At 42.2% G+C, this 27,304-nt stretch overlaps 1 protein-coding gene across 1 annotated transcript; it reads right to left on the bottom strand.

The window, feature by feature from the left end:
* Positions 1–1,467: 1,467 nt before the first annotated feature.
* LOC140507932 (mucin-13-like) lies at positions 1,468–26,698 on the bottom strand. The gene is made up of 12 exons (XM_072615746.1): positions 26,692–26,698; positions 25,967–26,563; positions 23,703–23,822; positions 21,784–21,887; positions 17,255–17,313; positions 15,475–15,629; positions 11,427–11,546; positions 10,002–10,119; positions 9,506–9,543; positions 7,589–7,673; positions 5,363–5,588; positions 1,468–1,554 (listed from the first exon to the last, which is right to left on the bottom strand). The coding sequence occupies exons 1-11, from the start codon at positions 26,696–26,698 to the stop codon at positions 5,363–5,365; spliced, it is 1,629 nt and encodes a 542-aa protein (XP_072471847.1). The 3' UTR covers positions 1,468–1,554.
* Positions 26,699–27,304: the final 606 nt, after the last annotated feature.

The following is a 27,304-nucleotide window of genomic DNA, read 5'->3' as shown; positions in this document are numbered from 1 at the left end:
TCATGTCCTTAGCATAACTCCAACTTTCCAGAATGTCTGGATCCATTATTCACAGATCCTCCAACAGTATATTCATATGCCTGTCTTTCCATAAACTATCTGCCATTGACTATTACCTTATTTTATCATCTTAGCCAATCACACCTCAAAGTTATACCACTTAAAGCCTTTTAGACCCAAGCCAGGAACTGCTTTGTTAGAGTCCTGCCTCTGACATAATCTACAGAACCGTATGCAAGTCTCAGTGCTCCTTGGCAACTGAGAGTGGATGAAAGTCTAGATAAGTAGCTAGCCGATGAACTGACCTCTTGTTATAGAAGAGGAAAACCAGATGGATCACTTTCTGTGTCAGATGGAGCGCTTCCTCCATTGGCTCAAGGTTTTTTCACACTGGTTTCAAAACTATTATTCTACAACCCTGAAAGTCTCCTCTCATTTCATCCAGAGGACACGTACACCTGAAGCGTATCCTTCCTCCTCCTGGCAGCAAACTCCGATGTCCTAAGGCTGCAAGTTAGGGGCTCTCTTCCTCCTGATCCTACTACATCTCATGCATCAACTGAATTTATCTCACTGCTCCCCCAGAGTGGATGGGTTTGTGGTAGTTTTGCTCAGCCACAAATGTAGCACAGAATATCAAAGCAGTAGGAACAAAAGCTCTATACAGAGCTTTAAAAATAAATAAAAAATAAAAAGACATTTTACATTCCGCAGCACAAAAGACAGCCTAAAAAAGGAATTGTTGTCTTCTTTTTGATCCCCATACACCTTGATTTTCTATAAGATGTTTTGGATCTTGTTTCAATATGAAAGGAAATAAAGTCTAGAGTTTACCATGCATATACACATAAGAAAAACCTTTCCAGACTGCCTGCTCAATATGAAAGGAAGTAAATTCTAAAGTTCAAGCATAAGAAACAAAATAAAGAGATTCAGTTCTGAAAGGTCATGATTTATCACACTCCCTATACTCTATTTGGCAAGCTGTTTATACTTCCCTGGTGCATGTGGACCCCAGTCTATCTGACATAATACAAAACAAAGGCAGGATACTGAGGTTTTCATCATCTGGTTTTTCAACATGGTATCTCCTCATGGCCTCCCATGTTCTTGCAATTCCCCTGAGACAGCATAATGGACTTGTCACTGTCAAGTCAAAGACCCCAAAGAGCACCCCTCTGACAGAAGAGAAGAGAGCCACGTGGGTCAAAGTGGGACAGGAACGATGGCATGAGAAGTGTCCACAGGACTTCTGCAGTGTCCACAGGAGGGGTCCCCCAGCAGGCTCTGACTGTGCCCTGACTGTGTACTGGTTTCAGCCACAACAACAGTCTTATAATACTCAAGAACTTCTGCATATTTAGTGAATAAACAATCATTTCAACCAGTTGCAGCTTCTAAATAGTAGGAATCTCAGGCAAAGATAAGCTCTGCATCCCATGGCTTCATGCACCATCACTTTCTCTACTAGATGTCAGTTGGATTATCCTGGAACTCAAAATCGGGGTCACAGCTCACTGATGAATGGTTGTGGGGTTCTGGTTTGTAATTAGCCTGAATAAAATGAAGGGGAGAAGGAAAGCAAATATAATTCAATCTAACATTATGTAGCTATCTATGTGCCAGAAACCAGGGGAGGTAACAAGCTTCTATCTGTCCTTTAAAACCTGAAACATTACAGAAGAAGTGTGGTGGAAGTATATATTTGCTGGATGGCTGAAAGAATAAATCTCAAATGAAGAAATGTGTGTTGATTGACTGGTTGATGATCTAAAGACTCCTGATCATAAAGGCCACTGATAGGATAGGCTAGGATAGCTGTAGTCTCAGTGAGGAGGAGAGCCAAGGTATTGTTCAGCTAATTCCATTCACACCTAGAAAAGACACAACTGCATATGCTGTGATTTTTGTTCACATTTCTGTTTGCCAGAGATTGGCTTCTCTCAGCTCTTACAGTTCTCTCCCTGAGTCAAGAGAAGTCACACCCCTTCTGTCACAAGTTCCTTCTGGCCCCTACCCTCCTCCTGAGTTCCATTGTACAAGACTTTTCTGGGGGATACCACAAGGGCACTAACAGTATTTTTCCACCCAATTTCCCTTTCAGTGACTTTCACCCCTTTTGTCTCAGAGGGCCCCAAGTCTCTCATTATGTGTTGCGGGGGTCCTATGCGCCACCCACATATTGCAATTTTTATTGGGGTCTGACTTAGAGGGAAGGGTACCCTGAAATCAGGAGTATGGAAGTACTGCTGATTCAGGGTCTGTGACAGTTGCATATACTAGAAGTGTAAAAGGATTCTGGATAATCTCTGCTCCTATGAATCCTTCCAATAATTAATCAATAAACATTTCTTAAGGGCCTTCTATGTGCCAAGTATTGGAGACACAAATTCAGAAGTCAGACAGTCTCTGTCTTCAAGGAGCTTACATTCTTAATGATGGTGATACAACTTATTCATGGTCAAATCAATAAAGGATATACATATACACAAACATCTATACATATATACATATACATATGTGTTTATATACATGCATGCACACAAATGCATATACACATATGTTCACACATACACACACATATATCAATAAATCTCACAGTAATAGCTGGAGATAACTAACATGAGGAATTGGTGGAATCAGAAGAGCCCTTTGGAGGAGGTGGCTTCTGAGATGAGCTGTGAAAGGAGCTAGCATGCCAAGAAGCACAGATAAGGAGACAGTGTTACAGGGATGGTGGATTCCACGTGCAAAGTCACAGCTGGGAGATAAAATCCTTTTAGGGAATATCATGGAGATTGGTTTGGCTGGAGTGAAGAGTATGTGAAGGGCAGAAAAGAAAAGAATTTGTGTTTTGCCCTAAAGATAATGAGAACCCACAAATATCATTGGGTATAGAGGTAACATAGAGGTACCTGTGATTTCAGAACAGCGGTTTGACAGCTGTGTGGAGGATGAATTGGCAAAGGAAAGAATCTAGTTAGGAGGCTACTGCAATTGTCCAGGCAAGAGGTGGTGAGAGCCTGGACAAGGATGCCTCAGGTATGAACTGAGAGGAGGATGGATTTGAGAGACATTGAGGAGATGGAATTGAGAAAACTTGACAGCTTAGTGAATGATGGGAGAAGGCCTGAGAAATAGAAGACAATTCCTAGCTTATAAAGCTGAATAACTGAAAGAATAATTGCATGTTTTCAAAAGAAATAGGGAAGTTAGAAAGTGCGAGTGTGAAGCTTTTGGAGGGGGGGGACACAGGTAATGAGTTCTCTTTTGGACAAGATGAATTTGAGAAATTTATGGGACACACACCCTTCCTGGCTCACAGCTTTGTCATGGCAGATGGGCTTGAGTAGCTCCATGAAAGGTTACCCAAGATGGACAGGTTATAGTGCAGAGTACTGACAAATGGTGAAGCACTGGAGAAGGAAATGGCAAACCACTCCAGGATCTTTGTCCAGAAAACCCCATGGATAGTATTAAAATGAAAAAAGATCTGACACCACAAGATGAGACCCTTAGAAGTTGTTCAACACATCATTGGAGAAGTGCACAGGACAGCTACAAGTATCTCCACAATGAATGCACAGGCTAAAGCCAAAAGGAAGCTCAGCTGCAGAAGTGTCTGGTGACAAAAGGCAAGTCTGATGTGGCAAAGATAAATATTGCAAAGGAACCTGGAAGATTTATGAACCAAGATAAGCTGAACGTGGCTCAGAGATCACTGCAGATGGCGAGTGCAGCCATAAAATTACAAGAGGCCTGCTCTTTGAAGGAAAGCTATGGTGACTCTGGATAGCATACAAAAAAGGAGAGACATTACTTTCTTAACAAAGGTCCATAGTCAGTAATTTTTCCAGTAATAATGTATGGCTGTGAGAGTTGGAGTATAAGGAAATTTGAACCTGCAGAATCTACACTTTCAAATTGTGATGCTAGAGAAGAATTCTGAGAGTCCCTTGGACAGCAAGGAGATCAAAACAGTCAACAATTAAAGGAATTAATTCAGACTACTCATTGGAAGACAAATACTGAAGTTGAAGCTTAAATACCTTGGCCACATAATGAGAAGATAAGACTCATTGGAAAAGACCCTGATGTTGGGAAAGATTGAGGATGAAAGGATGAGACAGCAGAGGACAAGGTGGATAGATAGCGTCATGAAAAGCAATGAAAATGAGCTTGCATAGACTTTGGGAATTGGTGGATAGAAGAGTGGGGTGTCCAAAGAGTCAAACATGACTGAATGAAGAAAAAATGACACAGATGGGACATACAAGTGCAGCTATCAAAGAGGCAGTTGGAAATGTAAGATCAGAAGTCAGGAAAGAGAGACTAGGCTTGGAGAAATATATCTGGAAGTCATCTGCAAAGAAAAGATTGTTGAATCCAGTGAAGGTCATGAGACCATCAAGAGAGTACCCGAAGCAGAGAGAGCATTGGGGTATGCCCTCATACAGAAAATGTAGACATGAGGGAAGAGATTGAAAAGGATTCCAAGAAAGAATGTCTTCACAGGAAGGAATAAAACTATAACAAAGCAATGTCACATAAATACAGAGAGAGGGGGGAATGTGCTTAAAACGAAGGCTGTGAGTCTTAAGTAGGAAAGAGATCACTGGTGACCTGGGAGTTTCAGTTGAGTGGTAAGGATGGAGACTACATTTCAAGAGGTGAAGAAGTAAGTAGGAAGTGAAAAGGTGAAATCAATGATTTAAACAGTTCAGATTTATTTCATTTGTTTCTGTTCTGTTTTATTTGGACTTTGTCTGGGAAAGGAAGGAGAGATTTAAGATGAGAGCTTGAGGGCATGGTGGGACTAATGTGAAGGCTTTTTAAGAATTGAGGAAATCTGACCCTGTTTATTGGTCATGGATAAGAAAAAGTTGAAAATTAGGGAAATAAAAGGGAGGCTTAAATGTGGTAAGCTCTTGAAGCTAATGACAGGGGATGGAATTATGGGCACAAATAGAGGGACTGGTGTTGACTAGAAGAAGGGACTTCATCCTCTCACACTGAAGCTAAGGAGGGGAGTCCAGGGTGGGGGCCATATATGATGCTGGGGTAATAAACCTTATTTACCTCTGTAACAGTAAATCTTTCATAGAATTAGTTCCCATATCTCTTAATTAGAACCTGAACACCAATTAGCTTGTGCATCACACTAAAGCTCGGTAAACAGTAGGCTGTGACAAGAGGAAGTCACCTAATTAAAGGCATTCAACTGGGCCCTATTCTCTCTCTCTATTTCTCTCTCTTTCTAAGTTTCTCTGTGTGTATCTCTATGTCTCTCCCCTTTCCTCCCCTCCCCACTTGTAGGACATATTTTACTCTGAAAAACTAAACAATAATGTCAGATGTTTACCTAATAATCTTGTGCAGGGAGAGACTTTGGGAAATGTGGATCCTCATAGGGATTACTTCTCACATTGCTTTGGATACTGGAAGATTGATTTGTATGGACCTCGGGGAAGAGTTTCCCTGTGGAGGAGGCTGGGTTACTGAACCCTGTAGTCTCCAGTCTCATATTACTGAAGTCTCCACTAATTAGATTGTCCTCTTCTGAGACCTTCTTCTTCTTCTTCTTTGAACTGTAATGAGAAATCTACCCTTAGGAGTTTTGGAAAATATGGTGTAACAATAGTATAAAGGGTGGGGGCAAATGTTGAAAGACTTCAGAGGCCTATGTAATGCATGACAGAGAGGGCATGGGATGTCAGATCCTTTGTTTCCCCCTCCCTCCCCTCTCCCTGGGCTAGGTCTATTACCATCGCACAATTTTACCTGGTGATAGCATCTTAGGACCCCAGATACTTAGAGAGATATTTCATGTGGCACAAGAGTTACTTTCTACTTCAATATTTCAAACATCTGTAATTTCCCCAGTGTAGATACTGCCTCCATTAACATAGATCATAACCCCTACGTAGCCTAGTAGAGGGTCTTTGAGAGTGACTGTGACTGAGAAATCCACCATTCTGTAGTGGATGACTGAATGATGAGCTTCTCTATACTTAGCTAGGCTAGTCCTTGAACCAGAGCCATAACTAGGAATTTCTGTGCCAAGGGCTAGTACTCTTACCTATATTCAGGGCAAGTACTAGGAAACACACCAGAAGGAGGCGACTGGGAGTAGTGTGGAGGAGAAGCAGCTGTGGGAGGAGGTGCCCACCTCCCTCTACCATTACTATTTAAATTAATTAGTCTTGCCAACTAGAGAGATAAGGCATTTGTTCCAGGCACTCTGCCAGACACACTGTGTCTACCCTAATGAAAATTACTGGTGTTGTCAGAATTCTCTCTAAATTCAGTGCTCTGGGCCAAAACCCCACTGCCCTGTCCTGCACTGTACCCAGCAGGCATTTGGAAGTAGGCTAGTCAGCTCTTTAGATTGTTGAATGAAGCACCCCAGGTGTGTTCCAGGAATGCTGGGGCAAAGGAAGCAGCACCTACCTTGTGCCCAGTAGACACTATAGATCAATAATCAAATGCTTTCCATGCAATGGCACAAATATTCATATGCCAGCCTGCCTGCATACAGGTTTGCACTAAGTTGTGCCTTTTTCAAAATTGTGATTCTTGGTATTTGGGAATATTGGGAGCAAACCCAAGAATCTTGCAACAGTGACTGGCCAGCTCAGGAGAAAAGGCTGGTGATGGAGGAATTAAAACACTGCGAACGAGGTCATAAGGCCCTGACCAGCCTCTCAAAGGGGAAACCCAGGAAGATTCCTATTATTCCTTTAGGGTAAAAACAAATAAGAATTTTCCTCCTCCCTCTAAAAGGAACAAGTGTCCCCAGCAAAACACATATGTTTTCAAAACTACATTTAAACATTTCTTAAATGAAGAATGAATGTTTTTTCCTCTTTCCTAAAGTGGGAGACACCTGTGCTTAAAATCCCGGCAGGTGAAGACAGAATTCACCATTTCATATTTAAGTATAATACTGCCAAGATATATACTTTGCATGTTTGTTTCCTTAGAATATACAGAAGGCTAAGACAACCAGAAAGGACCTTTGTTTGGCTCAGACTGGATCGTTTGCCATGGGAAACAGGGAGCTATCGTAGATTCTTGAGTGAGGGAAAGAAAAATGGAGTTAGAAATTCTGCTAGGGGATATATAGACACATTCCCCTCTCTTTGAGCTCAGGATAGGCTTTCTTTGTCAACTCAATGGAAATGCTAATAAATATTACGACATTTTAGTGTAGTGGGAAGGCTTAGAATCAAGATTTCAAACCCTGGCTCTGATATCTTGTGGCTCTTTTGACCCCATCTGAGGAATAAGGAAAATAATAATTATACTGCCTACTTCACTCAGTACACATGAAGAAAGTGCTTGGCCCAATGGAAAGAGCACTGGCTCTGGAGTCTGAGCACTAGTGTTTGAATCATACCTTTCATGTTTACTGTGTGGCCTTGAGCAAATTACTCAACCTTTCTGAGCCTGGGGATGGGCATTAGAGGGAAAATGAGAGGGATGAGCTAGATGGTTTCTGAGATCCCTTTCTGGCTCTATGATCTGAAAGCAATAAATCAACCCAAGACATTAATTATTACAGAGTTGGAAAAGAACAGTTTTGTACCTGGCTAAGACAATCAACCCAATTATTGTGCCCAGGAGGATGGCCCCACCAATGACACACACCACAGTGAGGATGAGTAAATAGCCTGAAAGACAGAGAGACCACATCATTAGTAAACTCCTTTGACCTACAGATCAATTTCTCTTCAGCTCGTCCCAAGACCCCACAATGGATGTTTGTGCAGAAAACATCTACATCTTCCACACCCGAGGAAAGTCAAGCTCATGTTAGTGGTCACATAGCATTGTTACCTCTGACACCCAATGCCACAGAATGTAATTATTCCAAAATGACTTCTGTAAGTGATTGAGCAGAATCTGAATCTGTGATTTTTTTTAAAAAAGAGAATTTCTCTATAGTATCTTGGGAAGATAGATTGAGAACAAGAAGGGCACATAGAGAGCTTCTAATCTAATCTAAACCTACCTCCCTTTTTTAAGAGATGATAATATTGGGGCTTGGAAAAGTTAATGTGACTATCCCAAGTTATAAGCTAAAGCTTGAACCCAGCTCCTCTGCTTCTAAGTCCAATGTTCTTTCCATCACACGAGACTGCTTCTCTTGCTCCTAGTCAAGTCCTTTCTGTTTCTCCCAGTGTCCTAGAGAGTGATAATGGAAGGAGACTGCTTGTGGGGAAGATTTCTCTTGTCCCCAAGGGAAAAAGTCACCCTGACACTGAAATCTTGGTTCCACATGCTCAGCACAACTTTTTCTGGAGATGTTGTTCAGTTGTATACAATTCTTTGGGACTCTTTTGGGGATTTTCTTGGCAAAGACACTAGAGTGGTTTGATATTTCCTTCTCCAGCTCATTGTACAGATAAGGAAACTGAGGTAAACAAGGTTAAGTGACTTGCCCAGGATCCCACAGCTAGCAAGTGTCTGAGGCTGGATTTGAACTCAGCCCAGTGCTCTATTCACTGTCACTTGGCTGCTGAGATTCTGGGAATATTCATCCTCAATCTGTCTTTGCCATGAAAACCAGAATAGTCTTCCACACACACAGTACTGACCATGTTATTCTCCCACTCAAAAAACCTTCTTTATTTCCCCATTTCCAAAATGAGCTCCAGCCTACTTTCATGCTTACATGATGACTTCACTGAATGTCCTTCCCCACCATCTCTACACCATATTCCAGTGGTCTTTCATGAGTCTCATTTCTCTCTGATGGACAGGCTATCTCTCTCCTCTGAACCTCCACTCTCTGTTTATGCCTCTAATACCACTCTGTGTTACCTTCATTGTAACTACACGTATTTGACTATAAGCTCCTTGGTGACCGCTAGGTGGTGCAATGGATAGAGCACTGGGCTTCAGCACAGGTCGGGAAAAATGGAATTCAAACCAACCTCAGACACGAGTCGTGGTGGCCCTGTTTGCCTCAGTTCCCACATCTGTAAAATGAGCTGCAGAAGGAAATGGCAAGCCACTCCACTGTTTCTGCTAGGAAAACCCCAAATGGGGTCACAGAGTCAGACAGGACTGAAAAAACTGAACAGTAAAATACCTCCTTGAAGGCAGGCACTGTATATTATCCAATCAATCAATCCACTAACATTTATTAAGCACCTACTATGTGCTAAGCATTAGGGATATAAAGAAATTCTTTGAAAAAGTCACTTGCTTTCAAGAAGCTCATAGTCTAATGGGGAGACAACATACAAGCAACTATGTGCAATCAAAATATATGCAGGACAAAATGGAGGCTAGTCAGTGGCTTTCCCAGAGGGAGGGCACTAAGATTATTCATCCTGGTATCTCCTGCTTTTACCGTGCCTTGCACAGTACTCATTTTGCTGCTCTGTGTTTAATTGATAAGCACCCGTGGAAAGGCTGCAGAGGCCAGTCTCCAAGAGCATGCATTATTCATGAGCATTTCCCACATGGTAAATACGGGAATGAATTATATACTCACTGTCCTTGCAGTCTACTCCACTGCATCCAAAATCACACCTAAACGGGAATAAATAATAGGAAACCAAGTTAAAAGGCTTCTGGAGGTAGTCATGTCAAAGTTCTCCTCCATCCCTCCCTCTTTCCTTCTCACTAGTCCACCTGCTCTCTGTTCCTCTGACTAAAGAGCTCAGTCACCTGCTGTTGCCAAGATCTCAGGGAAGGAACTCCACAGCTTTAGAGCAAGAGTCCACAGAACCATGGCATGCCAGAGCTTGCAGGGAACTTTGTGCTTTGCTAAAACGATGCCCTTTGTGCAGAGGAGGACCAGAGGACATGGCTTGTGAACCAAAGTTACACCATAGAACTAGGTCTGGAACCCAAGTCTCTTGAGTCTCAGACTCAGGCTTCACATGGCTATCTTCAGTCCATGATCTGGGGTACTATTAGTCAGTGCCAACTCGACTCACCCTCTTTCGCCCACCTCTGACAAAACAGCCAAAGGTTATTCTACTTACTTTTGACAGGTTCCTTTCTTCCTCATGTAGCCAGGTAGGCACTGGCACTCTGGAGGTATGTAGTCAGACTTCTGAATACATTGCTGATGATTTTGTTCATTACAGCTAGAGGAACAAACTGTAGAGAGAATGGGAAAAAAACAAGATTTCTTAGATAACGTCAGCTTTGTCTTTAAGAGCACAGGGTCCCCAGGAGTTTGGGTTGGTTGGTAGGTTTTTGGTTGGGACTGGTGGCTGGTGGCTTTGGGAGGGGAAGGCACTCCCCTGTCAAAGCAGATCTGAGGAGCGCTCTTAAAGCAAGCCTTCCAACCTTATTGAGATATTCCAGAAACTCGGAATCGATTTCTAGTCAATGATGTTATAAAAAAATTTGCTGTATCCTTGGAAAAGAAAAAATCATTCATCTCTTTACTCTAATTCTTGTGTGAATGTGTGTTAAATGCCACAAGTTATTCCCTTTCATATTAAGGAGAAAGAATAGAAAGTCTTTTAAAAAGCCACAGGGTACAGTGACCAAAAAAAAAAAAAAGTTGGGAACCCTAGTCTTAGAAAATTTCTTTCTTTTCTGGCTTTAATTATTTTTTAATTAATAAACAAATTTTCTCTTCTTCTTCCCTCTCAAAAACAAAACAGAGCAAAGATCTTTGCAGTAAATATGCATGCTACTTTGCTGTTTGGTCTTTTTCTCATAGAACTTCCTGGATCATTGAGAGATGACTTGCTCAGGGTCACATAGTCAGCATGTGTCAGAATTGAAACTTGAACCAGGCTTTCCTGAGTCTGAGGCCTGTTCTCTGTGCACTAGGACTGAACTCAGAGTGAGGAAGACCTGAGCCTAAATCCCCACCTCAGACTGATATGTGACCTTTTTCAGCTTCAGTTTCCTCATCTTGAAAATGGGATAACCGTAGCACTTGCATTTATAGGGGATGTGTAAAGTACTTTGCAAACCTTCATGTCCTATATTGACGCTGGCCATTATGATGCTGATGCTGAGCTGCCTCCCATTCAGATGAGGAAACTGAGGCAAAGGGATTTTGTCCAGGATCACACAGCTTGTGTCTCAGGCAGGATTTGAACTCAGGTCTTCCTCACTCTCAGTCTAGTGCCCTATCCCCTCCAGGGTAAGGAACGTGTGGCTTCTGGCCCTCTAGGTCCTCAAGTGTGGCTCTTTGCCTGAATCTATACTTCACAGAACAAATCCTCTTAATAAAAGGATTTGTTGTGTAAAACTTGAACTCAGTCAAAAGGCCTCACCCGAGGACTTAGAAGGTCCCATGTGGCCTCGAAGCTGCAGCTTCCCCACCCTTCCATCCATGGTTTCAACATCTAAATCTAAAACTAAGATTAGACAGACATGCCAAGTACAGATGGCTGTGCAAACATGATAGGAGATTAGCAATAGAAAAATAGCCATGACTTTACCTGAGCAAGAAGATGAAGGATAAAAGGGTTTTGCTAATCCTTCACGGCATTTGCACTGGAAGCCATCTGAGCAATCCCCACTCTCCCCATCGCAGCCATTGAAATCACATGGGTTTTCTCCTGAATGAGGAAAGTGAACAAATCAGAATTTATTCAGGAAGCTGGTATAGACCTCTTCTTCATGTGGAAAGGAGCCCTTTGTAGGGCATAGGCAAATTATCATGGTATTAAAAAGACATGGTTGAACTTCTCGTGGAAGGAATGAACTGGAAAGTGAACAACATGTCCATCCATTGGAGAATGGCTAAATAATTTGCTGCATATGAATTATTAATTAATTAAAACTTTGTGGTAAGAAACTGAGATGAATGGAAAGCCTGAGAAATAGAGTTTCTGAGTAATTAATAATCTATTTAGGCTAGCAAATAATCAATAAATTGATGGTCAGTGATCTCTGGGTAACCAAAGACAAAACCTTGGATATCCCTGACTGGCAGGAATCAGCACTGATTAGTGAACAATTAATAAGGGGGTGGGTGGGACAAGGAAGCAGGTTGAAAGCCTTTAACTCCTCCTGTTGAGAACCAGGATTCATCATGAGACTCCTAGTCTCCAGCTATCTAGACAAAGACTTACATCTTTACCCAGGCTGTTTAAGTTGAACAATGTATAGGGGGTGTGTGGAGGTGGAGTGTTTCAAGAGGCATGATCCTAATGCTTTTAGGGCTGGAATTCACCTAGATTAGATTCTATTTACACTTTCATCAGAAGTAAACTCTCTTAGTTGTGTGGGGAAATTGAGGAGAATGTTCATGGAGGATTAATCCAATCTCATCATCAACCCTGTCCTTCAGAGACTGACATACAAGGACTAGTCCCTGAAATAGAAAGAGGGGAGGTGGAAAAACCCTCAATCCTAATTTTAAAATTGGTTATTCATAGAAAAATAAGAATTTCTCTCAAAATGTTTAATATGATGTGAACAGAGAAGCATGGGAAGACTTACAGGAATTTGATGCAGAGTGAAGAAAGCAGAACTAGGGAAACAATACAGATAATCATGACAGGAATGTACTTGGCCACCCTTCTCTTGTCCTGGCTATTTATAACACTGTCCTCCCCTGATTCTCCTCCTGCCTTTCTGACCATTCCTTCTTAGTTTATTCTTATTCATCATCCACAACACTGACTCTGAGTGGTCCATAAAGCTCTGTATGGAGCCCTCCTCTTTTCTCTCTACATACTTGTTTCATGACCTCAACAACTCCCATTGGTTCAATTACCATCCTTTTGCCAATGCCTCCCATTTTCTTTCCTGAGCTCCAGTTTCCCATCACCAAATGTTTGCTGGCCATTTTGAACAAAATGTCTTAGAGGCATCTCAAATTCCGTATGTCAACAGAACTTTTTATCATTGCTCTAAACCCATTCTTTTAATGAACTTGACAATTGTTGCTGAGGCACAACCATCCTTCCAATTTCCCAGGTTTGTAACCTTGATATCATTCTCAGCTTCTCATTTTTCATTTATCCTATCTATTTCATTGATGGAGTGCTCAGGTACTTGTACTTGGACCCCAGTTCCAACGTAATGTCTCTCCTTAGCTTCAGAACACTATCCCTGACAATTTTCTCCTAGCCCAAGGACACTGGGCCTAGCAATGACTCATGAGCAGGCCCCAGTAAGACAAACTACCTTTTCCCACAATTACTCATGAATAGGCATCAGTAAAATAAACTATTTTTCCCCACCATAAGAACAAGCTGACTTCTGAAGGAATTCTCTTCTAAAAACAAGACTATCTTCTAACCACAGAATTATCATGTATTGATTCCCAAAGTTATCATATTCAATCCAGAGGTCAAGCCATAGACATCAACTCTCAAAGCTATCTTGATATAGACCAAAAATACAACTCTAAGAAATCCCTTACCCTGGTTTCAAGTAGTGAATGACTCTAGTGACCAAGGTTGTAAGTTATTACCTGATTAGCATATCTGCCAGATAATCCACTGCTTTTCCTCTATAAATTTTAGCATCACTCCTGTTAAATTTCAAGTTCCTTAAGAAATGCAAGTTCTCTAAGGCACTCTGCCTGCTATATTAGCATTACAATATATCTTTGCCACCTTGACTTAAAGAATATTTGAGTCTGTGAATTGATTCCAGATGACCTTGTCCAGTACTCTGGTCTTTGGGGAATCCCTTAACCTCTTAAACTGCATCACCATCACTTGCCAATTTTATTTGATCTCTCTGTCTCAAGCCTCTTCCTTCTCTATTCCATCCTTCTATTGGCTGCCAAAGAGTTTTTTCCAAAGCACTGGTCTGTCCATGTCACCCTTAACACCCCCACTTTCCCCACCCCTTTCAATGAATTCCAGGGGTTCCTTTTTATCTCAGGATCAAAGAAAAACTCCTTTGTTTGGCAATGCAATCCTTTCACAACTTGGCCCTTTTTACCTTTCCACAAAATGTCACATCCAACTACATGGACCTATTTGCTGTTTGCACCTAAAAAGCTCCATCTTGTCATCTCCATGCTTTTGCACTCCATGCCTGGAATCAATTTCTTTACCTCCTCCTCTCAATATGTCTGGTTTCCTTCAAGACTCAGCTCAATCATTACCTTCTACATGAAGTCTTTGCTGAAGCCCTGAGCTATTAATGAATGCCCTCTCCTTCTTAACTACCTTATATTCATCTTGTATATATCATATTTATAAATGTTGTCTTTCTCTAATAGAATATAAACTCTTTGAGGACATAAATTGGTTCACTTTTGTCTTTGTGTCATCATGGTTTGGCACAGTGCCTGGTACACACTCAGAGCCTAATAAATGCTTATTGATTAACTGATTGTTGGGGGGGAAAATATCTACGACATCACCCTAGAAAATGAACACTGTGAAATTCTAATGACCAAGCCTGGCCATAGAGAAGAGATTGGAGAAGGTATATCCCCATCTTCTATGGACAAGTGAGAGACTAAGAGTATGGACAGCTTGCATCCTGCAATGTTAGACTTAGCCAATGTATTGGTTAGTTTTGTTGAACTGGCTTTATTTCCTCCTTTTCTTTCTTCATAAGGCATGGCTCTCTGGGAGAAGGAGGAGAAAAGATACATCGGGAAATCTGTAGGTGATGTAGAAACAAAAGATATCACTAAAATTTTATTTTAAAAAATATACCTGAGGGATCCTTTCCTGTTTGCTGTTGCATTGAAAAGTACCTTATGGAAAAGTACCTCATGATCTTAACATAGATTAATTAGGTGGCACAGTGGATAGAGCCCTGGATTTAGAGTCAGGATGATGTCAGTTTAAATGTAGGCTCAGACACGTTCTAGCTGTGTGACCCTGGTCAAATCACTTAACCTTGCTTGCCTCAGTTTCCTCATTTATAAAAAAATGAGCTGGTGACGGAAATGGCAAACCAAAATTTTTGCCAAAAAAAAGCCTAAATTGGGATCAGAAAGAGTCAGACACAACTGAACAACAAAAATTAAAATGAGTATTATTCAAAGTGGATCTTTGAAAGTTTCTATCAGTGCTATTTTTCACAGACTACGTGAGTGGCCTAAGTCATATGGGGCATATGACACCCTATGGGAGTGACAATAGAAATATATTACATTTTGTGCCGTACATCTAAGATCAAGACAGAAAGGAACCTAAGCTGTCCAAAATCTCAAGGTGCTTTTGGCTCCTTTAGAAAGCTAGGTATCTTTCTAGGAATGGTCATCTCATTCCTTCTTTCTTTCACTGTTCCCCAGTCACTTTCTCATTCTCCCAAAGGGGTACAAGAAGCAAAGAAGAAAATTCAACTTGTCATTTTGACTCCTTCTGGGCAACTGGGAGGATTCCAAGAATAGAAGAAAAAGGATTGACTGGCTAAAATGAAACATGGATATTCTCTGGGGATTGAATTTTTAAGGCTTTCTTTGAAAAGTTTATCTCCACATCTCATGCAAATGTGGCTCTCAAATTGCACTTGAAAATTGGCATATCTTTCAGTGAATTTTAAATGAAATTATGTCAATCTTACTTTGGTAGGAAACAGCTTCATCTTTATTTGTTTCATTCTCAATAGCTTCATTGACCTCATCCAGGGTTATTGTTGAATTTTTGGTAAATATGTTTGTGACTGTAACTTTAACTTGGCCCAAGTTACGCATTTCAGATCTGGCTGTTGCAAATGTTCTGGAAAGAAATGAGGAGAGTAAATACCAGGTAGCAGATCACAGATCATGGTTGAAGACACTTAGGGAAAGTTGCTTACTACCCCCAACCCTTAAATCTAAATCAGTTTTCTGGTAAAAGTTCTGAATGTGGGAACTCCCTGAGTTGGAATGATGGGGGTGAAGGGTGGTGTAGTAGCCTCGGATGCAATTGGGGGAATGGGGCAGTGGACGCATAAAGAGAGAAAGGAAGGTAAGAAAATTTTGAAAAACCATTCATATATGTGTGTAACAAAGCTAAAGTCATAGTGATTAAATTATTTTCCAAACAAACACACAAAATGCAAGTTCTAACTGATCAGTGGTCGAGTCCTCCAACAGGTCTTAACAAGCAAGTGTTGGCAGGCAAGTGTGTGGCACATTGTTGGGAAGTCTAACATGCATCAGCAGGAATATGAGTATGAAATGACTTGTTTACAACACCATATGATATGGTGACATAATTCAACATTGTGTCATCAAAATCTCAATGCAGGCAAAGCACAAATTTACAATAAATTATTACATTTGAGATGTGTCATTTTGTGAAATATAACTTTTTAAAATGATGCAAATTTCAAAAAAAAAACTGTTAAAGGATTTAAGAAAGCAGATTTCCAGGGGGACACAGAGTAAATTTTTTTTCAAAAGGGGACAGTAGGCCAAATAAGTCTGGGAACCTTTGTTCTGTTCAATCAAACCTAAACTCCTTAGTTTAGCCAGACATGGAATTTCCTAACTCACGCTGGAGAGGACTTGTCTTCCTTCCCAATGAAATGAGACTTAGACAATGATCCCATGGGAGGCAGTTTGGTGTCACAGTGGAGAGAACACTGGACCTAGAGTCAGGGAGACCTGAGTTCAAATCCTCAAAACCAACGAGCTATGTGACCCTGGACAAGGCAGATAACCTGTGTCTCAGTTTCCTCCCAGGATTGTTGTAAGGACAAAATGAGATAATGCTTGTAAAGTTCTATGCAAACCTCCAAGTACTACAAAAATGATTTAAAAAAAAAGAAATTACTTTTCTTTCCAGACTTTCATTACCAACGAATATGTGCTATCACCCCTAGGCCTGAAGTGTCTCAGTAGACAGAGTGCCAGGACTGAAGTCAACTTCATGAATTCAAATCTAGCCTCAGATACTTATTAGCTGTGTGAGCCTGGACAAGTCACTTAACCCTGTTTGCCTCAGTTTCCTCATCTGTAAAATGAGTGGGAGAAGGAAATGGCAAACTACTCCAACATCTCTGCCAAGAAAACCCCAAATGAGGTCACAAGGGGTTGAACATGACTAAAACAGCTGAACAACAAAAAAGACTTGTTTTCACAGAAGAAGCAGGGAGGAGATGCAGTAATTTAAAAATTATTTTTGTTTGTTTGATCAGGAATCCCTGAATCAGAAAATCTGTTCTTTACATTGTGTGGAACAAATCTTGGCCCTTTTTTTAGAAAGAGTTTTTAAAACAAGCTGTTCTTCCTATTTCCCACATTCAGGGAGTGGCACAGAGGAAAGACTAAAAATGGTGTTTTGTGGCAAAAATGACAGAGAAATGAGGCAGCAGAGACTTTGGGGGCAAACTAGGACAGAAGCAGCCCCCAACTTACTGTAGGTTGAGAATTATTGTTTGTCCAAATGAAGGCTCATCGGCAAATGCAGATCCAAACTGTAAAAGAGAAGAATAATTCTGATGTTGATTACGGTCATATAAAAGTGACATTCAGGTACCAAGAGATGACTTTGACGTCATTTATCAGCGTAGACATTTATCCAGTTTTTTTTTCTTAAAGAACACTTTTATCACTATTTCTCTTCTGTTCAATACCAGGGCAAGTGGAAAAAGCCCTGAGCTCAGAGTCAGAAAAAGCCAAGTTCAAATCTGACCTCAGTCACTTACTAGCTATGTGGCCCTGAGAAAGTTATTTATCCTTTGTTCACCTCAGTTCCCTTGACTTTAAATGGAGATAAGTTATAGCACCTCCCTCTCAGCGTGATTGCAAGGATCATAGGAGATAACAGTTGTAAATTATTTAGCACAGTGTCTGGCACACAATAGGTACTATGAAAATACTAAATACAACAACATGTTATTGTTATTGTTACCCAGCATGAGATAGTGGCTAGAGTTCTTAACCTGAAGTCAGAAGAACCTGAGTTCAAATTCTGCTTCACAACCCTAAGAGTTTCACAACCAAAGACAAGCAACTTAACCTGTCTGGGCCTCAGTTTCTTCATCTGTAAAATGCAGATAATAGCAACTACTTCTCATGGTCACAGTAAAGCTCAAATGAGATTATATATATACACATATTACTGCATATGTATATGTATATAAACACATATACACATATATAAACACATGTGTAATGTGTCTGCACATATGTGCAAATGTGCACATGTACACACATACATGTATATACACATATGTATGTGTGTATATACATATATATATAAACAAATATAATTGATGCAGGGAGAGAGAAGCAACATGTTTCATCTAAAAGGATATTGAATTGTGAAGTCAGGAAACCTGCGTTCTGGCATCTGCCTCAAACTCACTATGCAATCTTGGGTAAGTCACTCTGTCTTAGGCTTCTCTGCAGTAAAATGAGGGAGTTGGATGATTTCCAAGATCCTCTCACTTCTATGATTCTCTAATGGGAACCTTATCTCAAAACATCTACACAGATAAAAACATCATGATATGAGAAATAAAGTGATTAATTCAACTAAGTTTATTTTTCAGTTTCAAATGCACAGAATAGTATACACTGGCAAGCATTTCTTTGTGTAATAATTCTTTATAGTTTATTCTTCCATTTATTAATTCAATAAATTAACATTTATTAAGTATTTTCTGTGTGAACAGAGCTGGAATAGGTGCTACACAGGATAGAAAAGACAGATTAGAGGGAGATTATGGCCTCAAGGAAGTTACAATATAGTAGGTAGTATTTGTATCTGTATACAGATAATCCCAGGTAGAATACTTTTAGTATTAGAAGAGAGAGAATCCTCCACTCCCTGAATGAGTTATGCTATTTGGACCCTCCTGGCTTAAGAGTGATTATCAATAATAACTGTTGCTGTTTCCCTCCCAGCCTGATATGGTTATTTTTCTCTGCCTCATTAAAGGGGTCATCCCCTGATTACTTCTTCAACAGGCCTTTTCACTGAATGGGCATTACCTCCCCCTAAGTGAGTACCTGAATAGACCTTGCCTAAAGGAGCCAAGGTCTCCCAGTCCATGCTGGGCCATCTCCAGTCATCCTGATGAATATCTGGTCACTGGATCCAGATGGCTCAGGAGGAGAAGTGAGGTTGGTGACCTTGCACAGCCCTCCCTCCCTCAAAACAAAGTCATGTGCAAATCATGTCATCATTTCTCTGCTGGAATGGTCTTCTTTGGCAACAAAGGACAACAACGTGTTCAGATAAAGGACAGAATACTTCCAGTTGAAGGCAAATCGAAAAGATTTCATGGGATAGTTTGCATTTAAGTTGGGATATAAAGGATGACCATGTTTTGGATAGAAATGAGGGAGGTGTACACACAATGTCTGTGTGTGTACGTGTGTGTGCGTGTGCATGTGCGTGTGTGTATGGGACTTGCACACAGAATTGTGCACATGCACACAAGGAGCATCCCAGGCAGAGGAAACTGTGAACAAAGGCACCAAAGTAGGAAAATTACAAGCATTACTAAGGAATGGTAAATAGTCCCTTTGGCTGGGGAGTTGGGCTCATAGAGGAGAGATACAGGAGAAAAGACTGGAGTGTAATATGTTGGCTGCTCTGTACAGCCAGAGCCACAGACCCTGACCACCAGGTCTGGTTTACAATTGAAAGTTGCACTTTCTTTTACTGACTTTCACCATTTTCACAATAACTAAAATGGTAGCATGCCCTTTACGTCTCTGTTTGTCCTTTGCTTGTGAAAATGCCTCCTTTCTGCTCATCTGTGTCTGGATGTATTTTCTTCAAGAAACCCTCCTTTAACCTCCCCCTGCTCTGACTATGCCCTAGTACTGTGTCCCTCATCAGTGCAAAAATACGCATACACGCTCGCACACACACACGCACACACAAACACGTACACGCACGTGTGCACACACATGAACGAACACACATGCACGCACACACAAACACACGCACACACATGCACATGCGTACGCACTTCCACACTGACAAACAGCTTGCTCATGTGTGTCTTTATGTGTATTCTTTTATGGTTCTTGGGCTACATATTGTGTTTCTCTGAGAAAAATTTCCTCTTATGGAGCTCATGGACATTGTTTTCTATTTCTTCCACTGACAAGCATTCAATAAGTGCCATGTAGAGGGCTGTGCCCTGGAGATTTAAAAAAAAAGAAACTCTCTTCTTTCTCTTCTGGGGAAAATGTTAGCAATTGTGTCGGGGGGGCGGGGGGGGAGGGGGAGGAGTGGGGAGAATTAGAAAAGACCTCGAATAGAAGGTAGCACTGGATCTGAATTTCAAAGGAAGACAGGGAGTTTGAGAGGTAGAGGTGAAAAGGGAATGCATTCCAGGCTTGGGAGAAAGTGAAAACAAAGGTGTGGAGGTGTTGTATTTCCAGTAATGGATGGGAAATGGAGGGTTGCATTTGAGAAACAGTAAGAGGCCAATTTGGCTCAGTCCTTTAGCATGTAACAGGAAATGATGTACACTAGTGAGGCCAGATTGGGAGGGATTTTAAATGCCAAACAAAGGACTTTCCTTTTGATCCTCGAGCTAATAGAGTCTGGAGTTTATTACATGAGGGAATGATCTGGTCTAACCTGCTTTTTACCAAAATCCCTTTTGCATCTGTGTGGAAGCTGGATTGTAATGGGGAGAGACAGGCAGGGAGGGAGACCAAGTAAGAGGCTATTACTATAGTTTCAGAAAAGGGTGGAGAAAATGTTAACAATGCAGATGAAATTTTAAAATGTGTCCCAGAGCTGGTCACTAAACATTTATCAGTGTCCTCCTGGGTAAGGGAGAGTGGAGAATAAAGGATGGCACCCTGATTGTCAACCTTAGGCCTGGAAAGGTGATAATATCCTCAACACAAACAGTGAAAGACCCAGCTCTTAGCATGGTACACACAAGTTGGCACTCAACAAATGCTTATTAAATGAATTAATTAAACATAATAGTTTAGTGGCCTTATTCTTAGTAGAGTGGCATGTTCTAGAAAACATAACCCAATTAAATACTAGTGTAAGAGTATGGGTTTGCAATTCTAAATCACCATTTAGTAAATGTCTGTATTGGGAAACCATAGATCCCTAATGAGTATGCTTAATTAAGAGTACACTACATTGGGCAGTTACGTGGCACAGTGGATAGAATTCCAGCTCTGGAATCCATAGAACCTGAGTTCAAGTTAGGCCTCAGATGCTCACTAGCTGTGTGATCCTGGGCAAGTCACTTAAACCAAACTGACCAAAAAAAAAAAAAAAAGAGTACATTACATCAAATTATCAGGAAGGGTTAGAAGGATGACCTGGAAGGTTTTTAACTCCAAGTCAAACACTCTTTCCACTAAACAGTGCTTCTTCTTACCTTCATCCTCATAGAATGAAACTGTAACCAATTCAGAAAAAAAAATACATCTCATGTTTATATTGAATTACATGAATTCTTACAGGAATTCAAATTCTATTTCCATCCAAGATGAATTACAATGAAACCGAGAAATGGAAAATAACAACTTTTAGAACTTAAAAAGAAATGTGCAGTATGATTTTTTTGGTTGCCTTGAGGGGGAGGGCAAGGTGGGGAGGCTGTCTTTTGGAAATCATTAACTTTTAAGATATTGTCGAATACTTCCTCTATCCATCTTTTAATGATTTTCTAAATTGGGCTTTGTTTCCCCCATGATTCAATCACAGCCACTTAATGGCTGTGCTTCTCTGGGCAAGGATATAAACCTCTCTGAGTCTCAGGTTCTTCATCTGAAAATAACACCTGCCTCAAAGGGCAGGTAAGAATCAGATGAGATCATGTACACTTGATTGCTTCAAAGTCCTTAAAAAATAGGATAAAATTGTGAGCTATTATTGTTACCTTTACAAGAGCAAAATTCACATAAAGACTTCTAAGAATATTTGTAAAGATTAAAAAAGAACTTACAAATTCTTCTATTCTGAAATGTAAATTCTGATAGTTTGAGGAGGTTTTGTCATCCAGGCCTGATAAGTTCCATGACATTGTAATTATCCCAGGGAACGTTCTTCCTGAAAATAAACATATGGATGACATGTTACTCAGGGAAAGAGTTTTTAATCTTCCCCAAAGGGGTGTTTAACCTCAAGTAGAGAAGATTAGGGGAGAACATGATAGTCTGCTTCAAGTCTTTGAAGATGTCAGGTGGAAAAGGAATTAAACCCTTTTAATAGCCCCTCACTACTCTTTTTGGGTCCAGTCTATCCCTTCCAAATCATCCTATATACTGCCACCTTCCTAATGCGGTGGCCATACCAAAAATGTACCCAGAAATTTTCAGTGGCTCCTCCACTGCCTGTGGAAAAAAGCATGAATTGCACATTTTGTCACATGAGGGCCTCCACAATCTACATCCAGCTTCCTTCTCTGACACTTACATACTCTGCTCTGGGAAATGTCCTTCCTGGTTGTCTTCCCTCCTATGGTTCTCTTCCTTTGTTCCTGTGCTTACAAACAGCTCCTTGTGTTCTTGATTCCCTCTACTGAAGCCTTTACCTTTTTTTTAAGGTCCATTTCAAGGTCCACCACCTCTCATGAAGGCTTCTCTGACTTCTCACACACACATCCCCCATCACACCCCCAAAGGAAAAGTGATTTCTCCTTCCTCAAAGTTCTAGCAATTTGCCTGGATTCATTCTTTGAATCTGACCCATTTTATCTTATAGGGGCAGTCAGGAGAAATGGGAGTGCTGGGCCTGAGTCAAGAAGACTCATCTACCTGAGTCAACGCTGGCCTCAAATGAGTACTAGCTATATGACCCTGGACAAGTCACTTAATGCTCTTTGCCTCAGTTTCCTCATCAGTAAAAGGAGCTGGAGAAGGAAATGGCAAACTATTTCAGTATTTTTGCCAAGAAAACCCCAAATGGGATCATGAAGAGTCAGGCAACAAGAACAGTAGTGTAAAGCACACTGAAAAGAAATCCAAGGTCTAGCTCAACATGAAGCTGCAGACTTGGCCGAGAGAGGTGGATTAAGGCCCATGGGAGACACTCTTGGACTAGGAGTCAAGGGACTGGAGTTCTAAACCCAGCACTGTCACTAACTGGCCATGCGCAGCCTTGGACAAGTCATCCCTTCTCAGTCTCCTCATCTGGCTGAATTCAACAGTCTCTAGATTTCCTTCTACCTATAATCTATCATCTGTATTCTGTCCTGGTTTCAAGGGAAAATTTTCTTGGGCTCTCACTTTTAAAAGTCAGTTTAAAAAAGAAGCTTGTTAAAGCAGACTAATACAATATAGATGTTCAGTCATTTTGACTTCGTGGCAGACAGCTATATGTTCTCTGAAGTTAAAGAAATGATTGTTTTATCCTGGTCCTTGATCTGGCTGTTTAGTCCAAAGAAGGCACTTTTTTTTACCCTTCTTTGATAATTCAGTAACAGAAGGTACTACTTCTACTTTCCTGTAATTGCTTGAATTCATGCGTTATAATTTTGCCATGACGGTGGAGGACAAGGAAGCAGCAGTATGGGTACGGTGGAGGAAATGAAGCCTTCTCTAAGACAAAAAGACCAGGGTTCGACTTCTGCCTCTGACACATACTCTTTGTGTGACCGTGGACAAAAGTCACTGAGCTTCTCCATGGCCTAGAAAACTTGCTAAGATCATACGTAAGCCACAGATGAGTTGAAAAAAAGGATTTACATTAGTGGAGGGAGTTCACTTACTGGTTAAATTAGAGGGGAGTGTGTGTGTGTGTGTGTGTGTGTGTGTGTGTGTGTGTGTGTGTGTGTGTAACTGTGTGATCATGTGTACGTGTGTGCAAACTTCTGTTAACAAGATTCATTTTTTCAAGCACTGGTAGCATGGGGTGCAAACATACCTTGGTTACATTGGGAATCCTTGTAGTAATACCCTTCTGGACACAGGCAAAAGGACTCATTGTTCAGAGCTACACACACAGACGAACCATAACACATCTTCTCTGCACAAGGATCAGGAACTAGGATAGAAAAGGGAAGAGCTGAAGGATTCACTATGACCTCACCCAAGGTGAAGGAGGTTAAGATTCAAATGTTGCCATAACTGTACCCTCCTGCTTCTACACACACATCTTAGCCCCATGCCTCAGCCTCTTAGCTCTCAGAAGGGAACGCAACATGTACAAAGCTTGGCTGACCTTTTTTGCCCACCCACTTTGCTTTTCCTGCTGACCCCTCGAACTCAAATACCTTCTTGCCAGTTAGCTTCTGGAATTAGTAGACAGGGCCAGGTTCTGATACAGAATAAAACAATTTCTGTTTCTGATCACTGCCAGAAATCTTTGAATGGGAAAGGCCTTCTTGCTTTTCCCTCTACTTCTGCCTAGAAGTTCAAAGCATTTTAAAGCACTGGATAAAGCTTTATCCAATTCAGATCTTTGAAAGAATAAAAATAAATGCCCTCCTTTCTCTCTTTCTGTCTCTCTGTGTCTGTCTCTATGTCTCTGTCTAGTCACTAGATGACTTTTGAGGTCCCTTCCAATTCCAAATCCATGTGAGTCAGTAACTCTGTCCTCTGGGCCCTGAAAAAAAAAGTATAAGTGAGGCACTTGGGGTTAGTGAGGCAGTCAGGTGGTCCAGTGGTTAGAGCACAGGGCTTGGTGTCAGAATGCTTCAGTTTGAATTCTGCTTCAGATACTTAGGGCCTGTGGGACCCTGGACAAGCCATCAACCTTCTCCCAGGTTCACTTTCCTTCACTGTAAAATGAGGTTTGGATTTGATGGCATCTCAATTCTTTCTAGCTCTACATCTATTGGACAGAAGGTGGGTGGGAGTGCTCAAAAGTGATCCCAAAGCATTACCTCAGAATAAAGTGGGGAGGACCTGAGTTCTAGTCCTTGCTTTGACACAAGATGAGATTGTATGTCCTTGGACAAGTTGCTTGACTTTTCTGGGCATTGCCTTCCTCTCCTGGAAAATAAACTGAACTAGATGACCCCTAGAGGTGACTTTAATTCTCTATTTCTAACCCTATCTCTTCTGCCCTACCCCTAAGGACAAGCCCCACCAAACATTCAGAAGGATGACTCAGAGACATTAGGTGACATGCCCAAGATTACACAGCAAATCAGCTACTGAGCCAGAATGAGAAGCCTGGCCTCTGAACTTCAGAGCAGCTAGGTGTGAAATGGAGAGCTCACTATGCCTGGAGTCAGGAAGACCTGAGTTCAAATCTGCCTTTGGACACTTACTAGCTGTGTGACCCTGGGCAAGTCACTTAACCCTGCTTGCCTCAGTTTCCTCATCTGTCAAATAAGCTAGAGAAGGACATGGCAAATCACTAGTGTCTTTGCCAAGAAAACCCCAAATAGGCTCAGGAAGAGTCAGAAGTGACTTGAAAAAAAAAAAAAACTCGAGTTAGAAATGCACTCTATACAGTGTTTCCGAAGCATCTGTCCTTGGTGTTCCAGGGGATTGCCCAGTTTTCCCCCCAAACCCAAACCTCAAGGCCCGGCCTGTGACCCACCAGCACAAGGTGAAAGTGGCAGGCCAGGTGGGTTCGGTGGGTTCGGCAGGCTCGGCAGGACTGAGACCAGTTTGCCTGCTAGACCTATTCAGGCTTCGGAAGCAAGGCCCCATGCTCAAAGGGAAAGCTGGGGAGGCAAGGGCAGAGAGTCATCCTTCCTTCCCCTCATCCTGTCCTCTTCGGGGTAATTTCTAATCCTGCCTCAGATACTCAGTGTGACTCTGGGCCAGTCACGAAATCTAGCTGCCTCAGTTTCCTCAATTGCAAACAAAATAGCAACTACCTCATAGAGTTACTGTGAGGATCAAATGAGATGGCATTAGCAACACGTTTAGCACGCTTAATGAATGTTCATTTCCTGCTTCTTCCTCTTCAGAAACATACGCCCGTGAATGTGGATGGGACTTTCTGGTCCCGGGGCTCACAGAAGCAGTTTAGGCAGAAAGGAGAGGCCCATGGGGAGGGGCAACAGGAAAGCTCTAGAGAGGAATTCGGGGGATCCCCCGGGGCTGATGCGTTTACTGTTAGACTCTGCCCTTTTACTCCTCTAGAGAAAGCTCCTCAGTCCGGCCACCTCCACCCTCGGAAACCTTTCCGTGCTTACTCCGAGATTATTCTTAATTGTGTGGGATTATTACCAGAAGGGGGGGCTGGAGTCGGAGCGGTCGCGTTGGGAGAAGGCTCGGTGGCGTTGGGGGCCGTGGCGTTGGGGGCCGTCACGTTCGGTGGGGTTGCGTTGGGGGCCGTGGCGTTCGGGGTGGTGGCGGTCGGGGCGGTGGCGTTGGGGGCCGTGGAGTTGGGGGCCGTCGCGTTCGGGGCGGTGGCGGTCGGGGCGGTGGCGTTGGGGGCCGTCGCGTTCGGGGTGGTGGCGGTCGGGGCGGTGGCGTTGGGGGCCGTCACGTTCGGTGGGGTTGCGTTGGGGGCCGTGGCGTTGGGGGCCGTGGCGTTGGGGGCCGTGGCGTTCGGGGCGGTGGCGGTCGGGGCGGTGGCGTTGGGGGCCGTCGCGTTCGGGGCGGTGGCGGTCGGGGCCGTTGCGTTCGGGGCGGTGGCGGTCGGGGCGGTGGCGTTGGGGGCCGTCACGTTCGGTGGGGTTGCGTTGGGGGCCGTGGCGTTGGGGGCTGTCGCGTTCGGGGAGGTCGCGTTAGGTGCGATGGCGTTCCGGGAAGTCGCGTTCGGGTTCGGGGCGGCCTCGCTTGCTTTCGGGTATTGAGTGGAGGTCGCGGCCTCACTGGCGCCTGGTGGGACAGAAATACCAACTTTGAATTCAGAAGACAGATAGTGGAGGACTGAAATGGTTAATACACCTTAGAGGACACCAGCTGAGCTGAATTTATACAAGGATCCCTGCTCCTGGAGAACTCACAAGACATTTTTGTGAGGGGTGGGGGTGGGGGGAGATGCCCACTTAGTTTAACTTGCATTTCGTTGTGTCTTGGGCAAGAACATAGCTGTGTTTGATGTGGACAGCTTCTTATCCTCTATTTCTTTTTTTAAAACTGTTTCATCGATACCTTCTGTCTATACATCATCGTCTTTTCTGACCCCACCTCCAACCTGAACTCTTCTCCATGAGAAAGAAAAACAATTGGACCAAAGAATATGCAATACAGTGATGCCGTCTGTCTCCTGTCTGACAGTCTGTCCAAGTAGTCCCTTCTCTCTGTGATCTAGGGAAATATAGAGTGCTGGTTTCCAGTACCTTTATTGGGTTTTCAGGTGGTCAGAATCTGACTTTCTTGCAATGATCTCTGGTTACATTGTTGCAGTCAGTTCTGCCTATTTTGCCATGGCCAATTCATTGCAATCTCCCCCGGCTTCCCCACCTTCCTCACGTTCATCATTGCTTACCACACAATACTATTCCCTTGTATTTATCTGTGTGTGTGTGTGTGTGTGTGTGTGTGTGTACATGTATATTCATATATATTCAATCTCTGGACATCTGCTTTTTTGCCTGTCCTTTGCTACCACAAAAA

This window comes from Notamacropus eugenii, chromosome 5, assembly GCF_028372415.1.
Source record: "Notamacropus eugenii isolate mMacEug1 chromosome 5, mMacEug1.pri_v2, whole genome shotgun sequence".
NCBI classification, from domain to species: domain Eukaryota; kingdom Metazoa; phylum Chordata; class Mammalia; order Diprotodontia; family Macropodidae; genus Notamacropus; species Notamacropus eugenii.
This window is presented reverse-complemented; position numbering and strand designations above follow the sequence as displayed.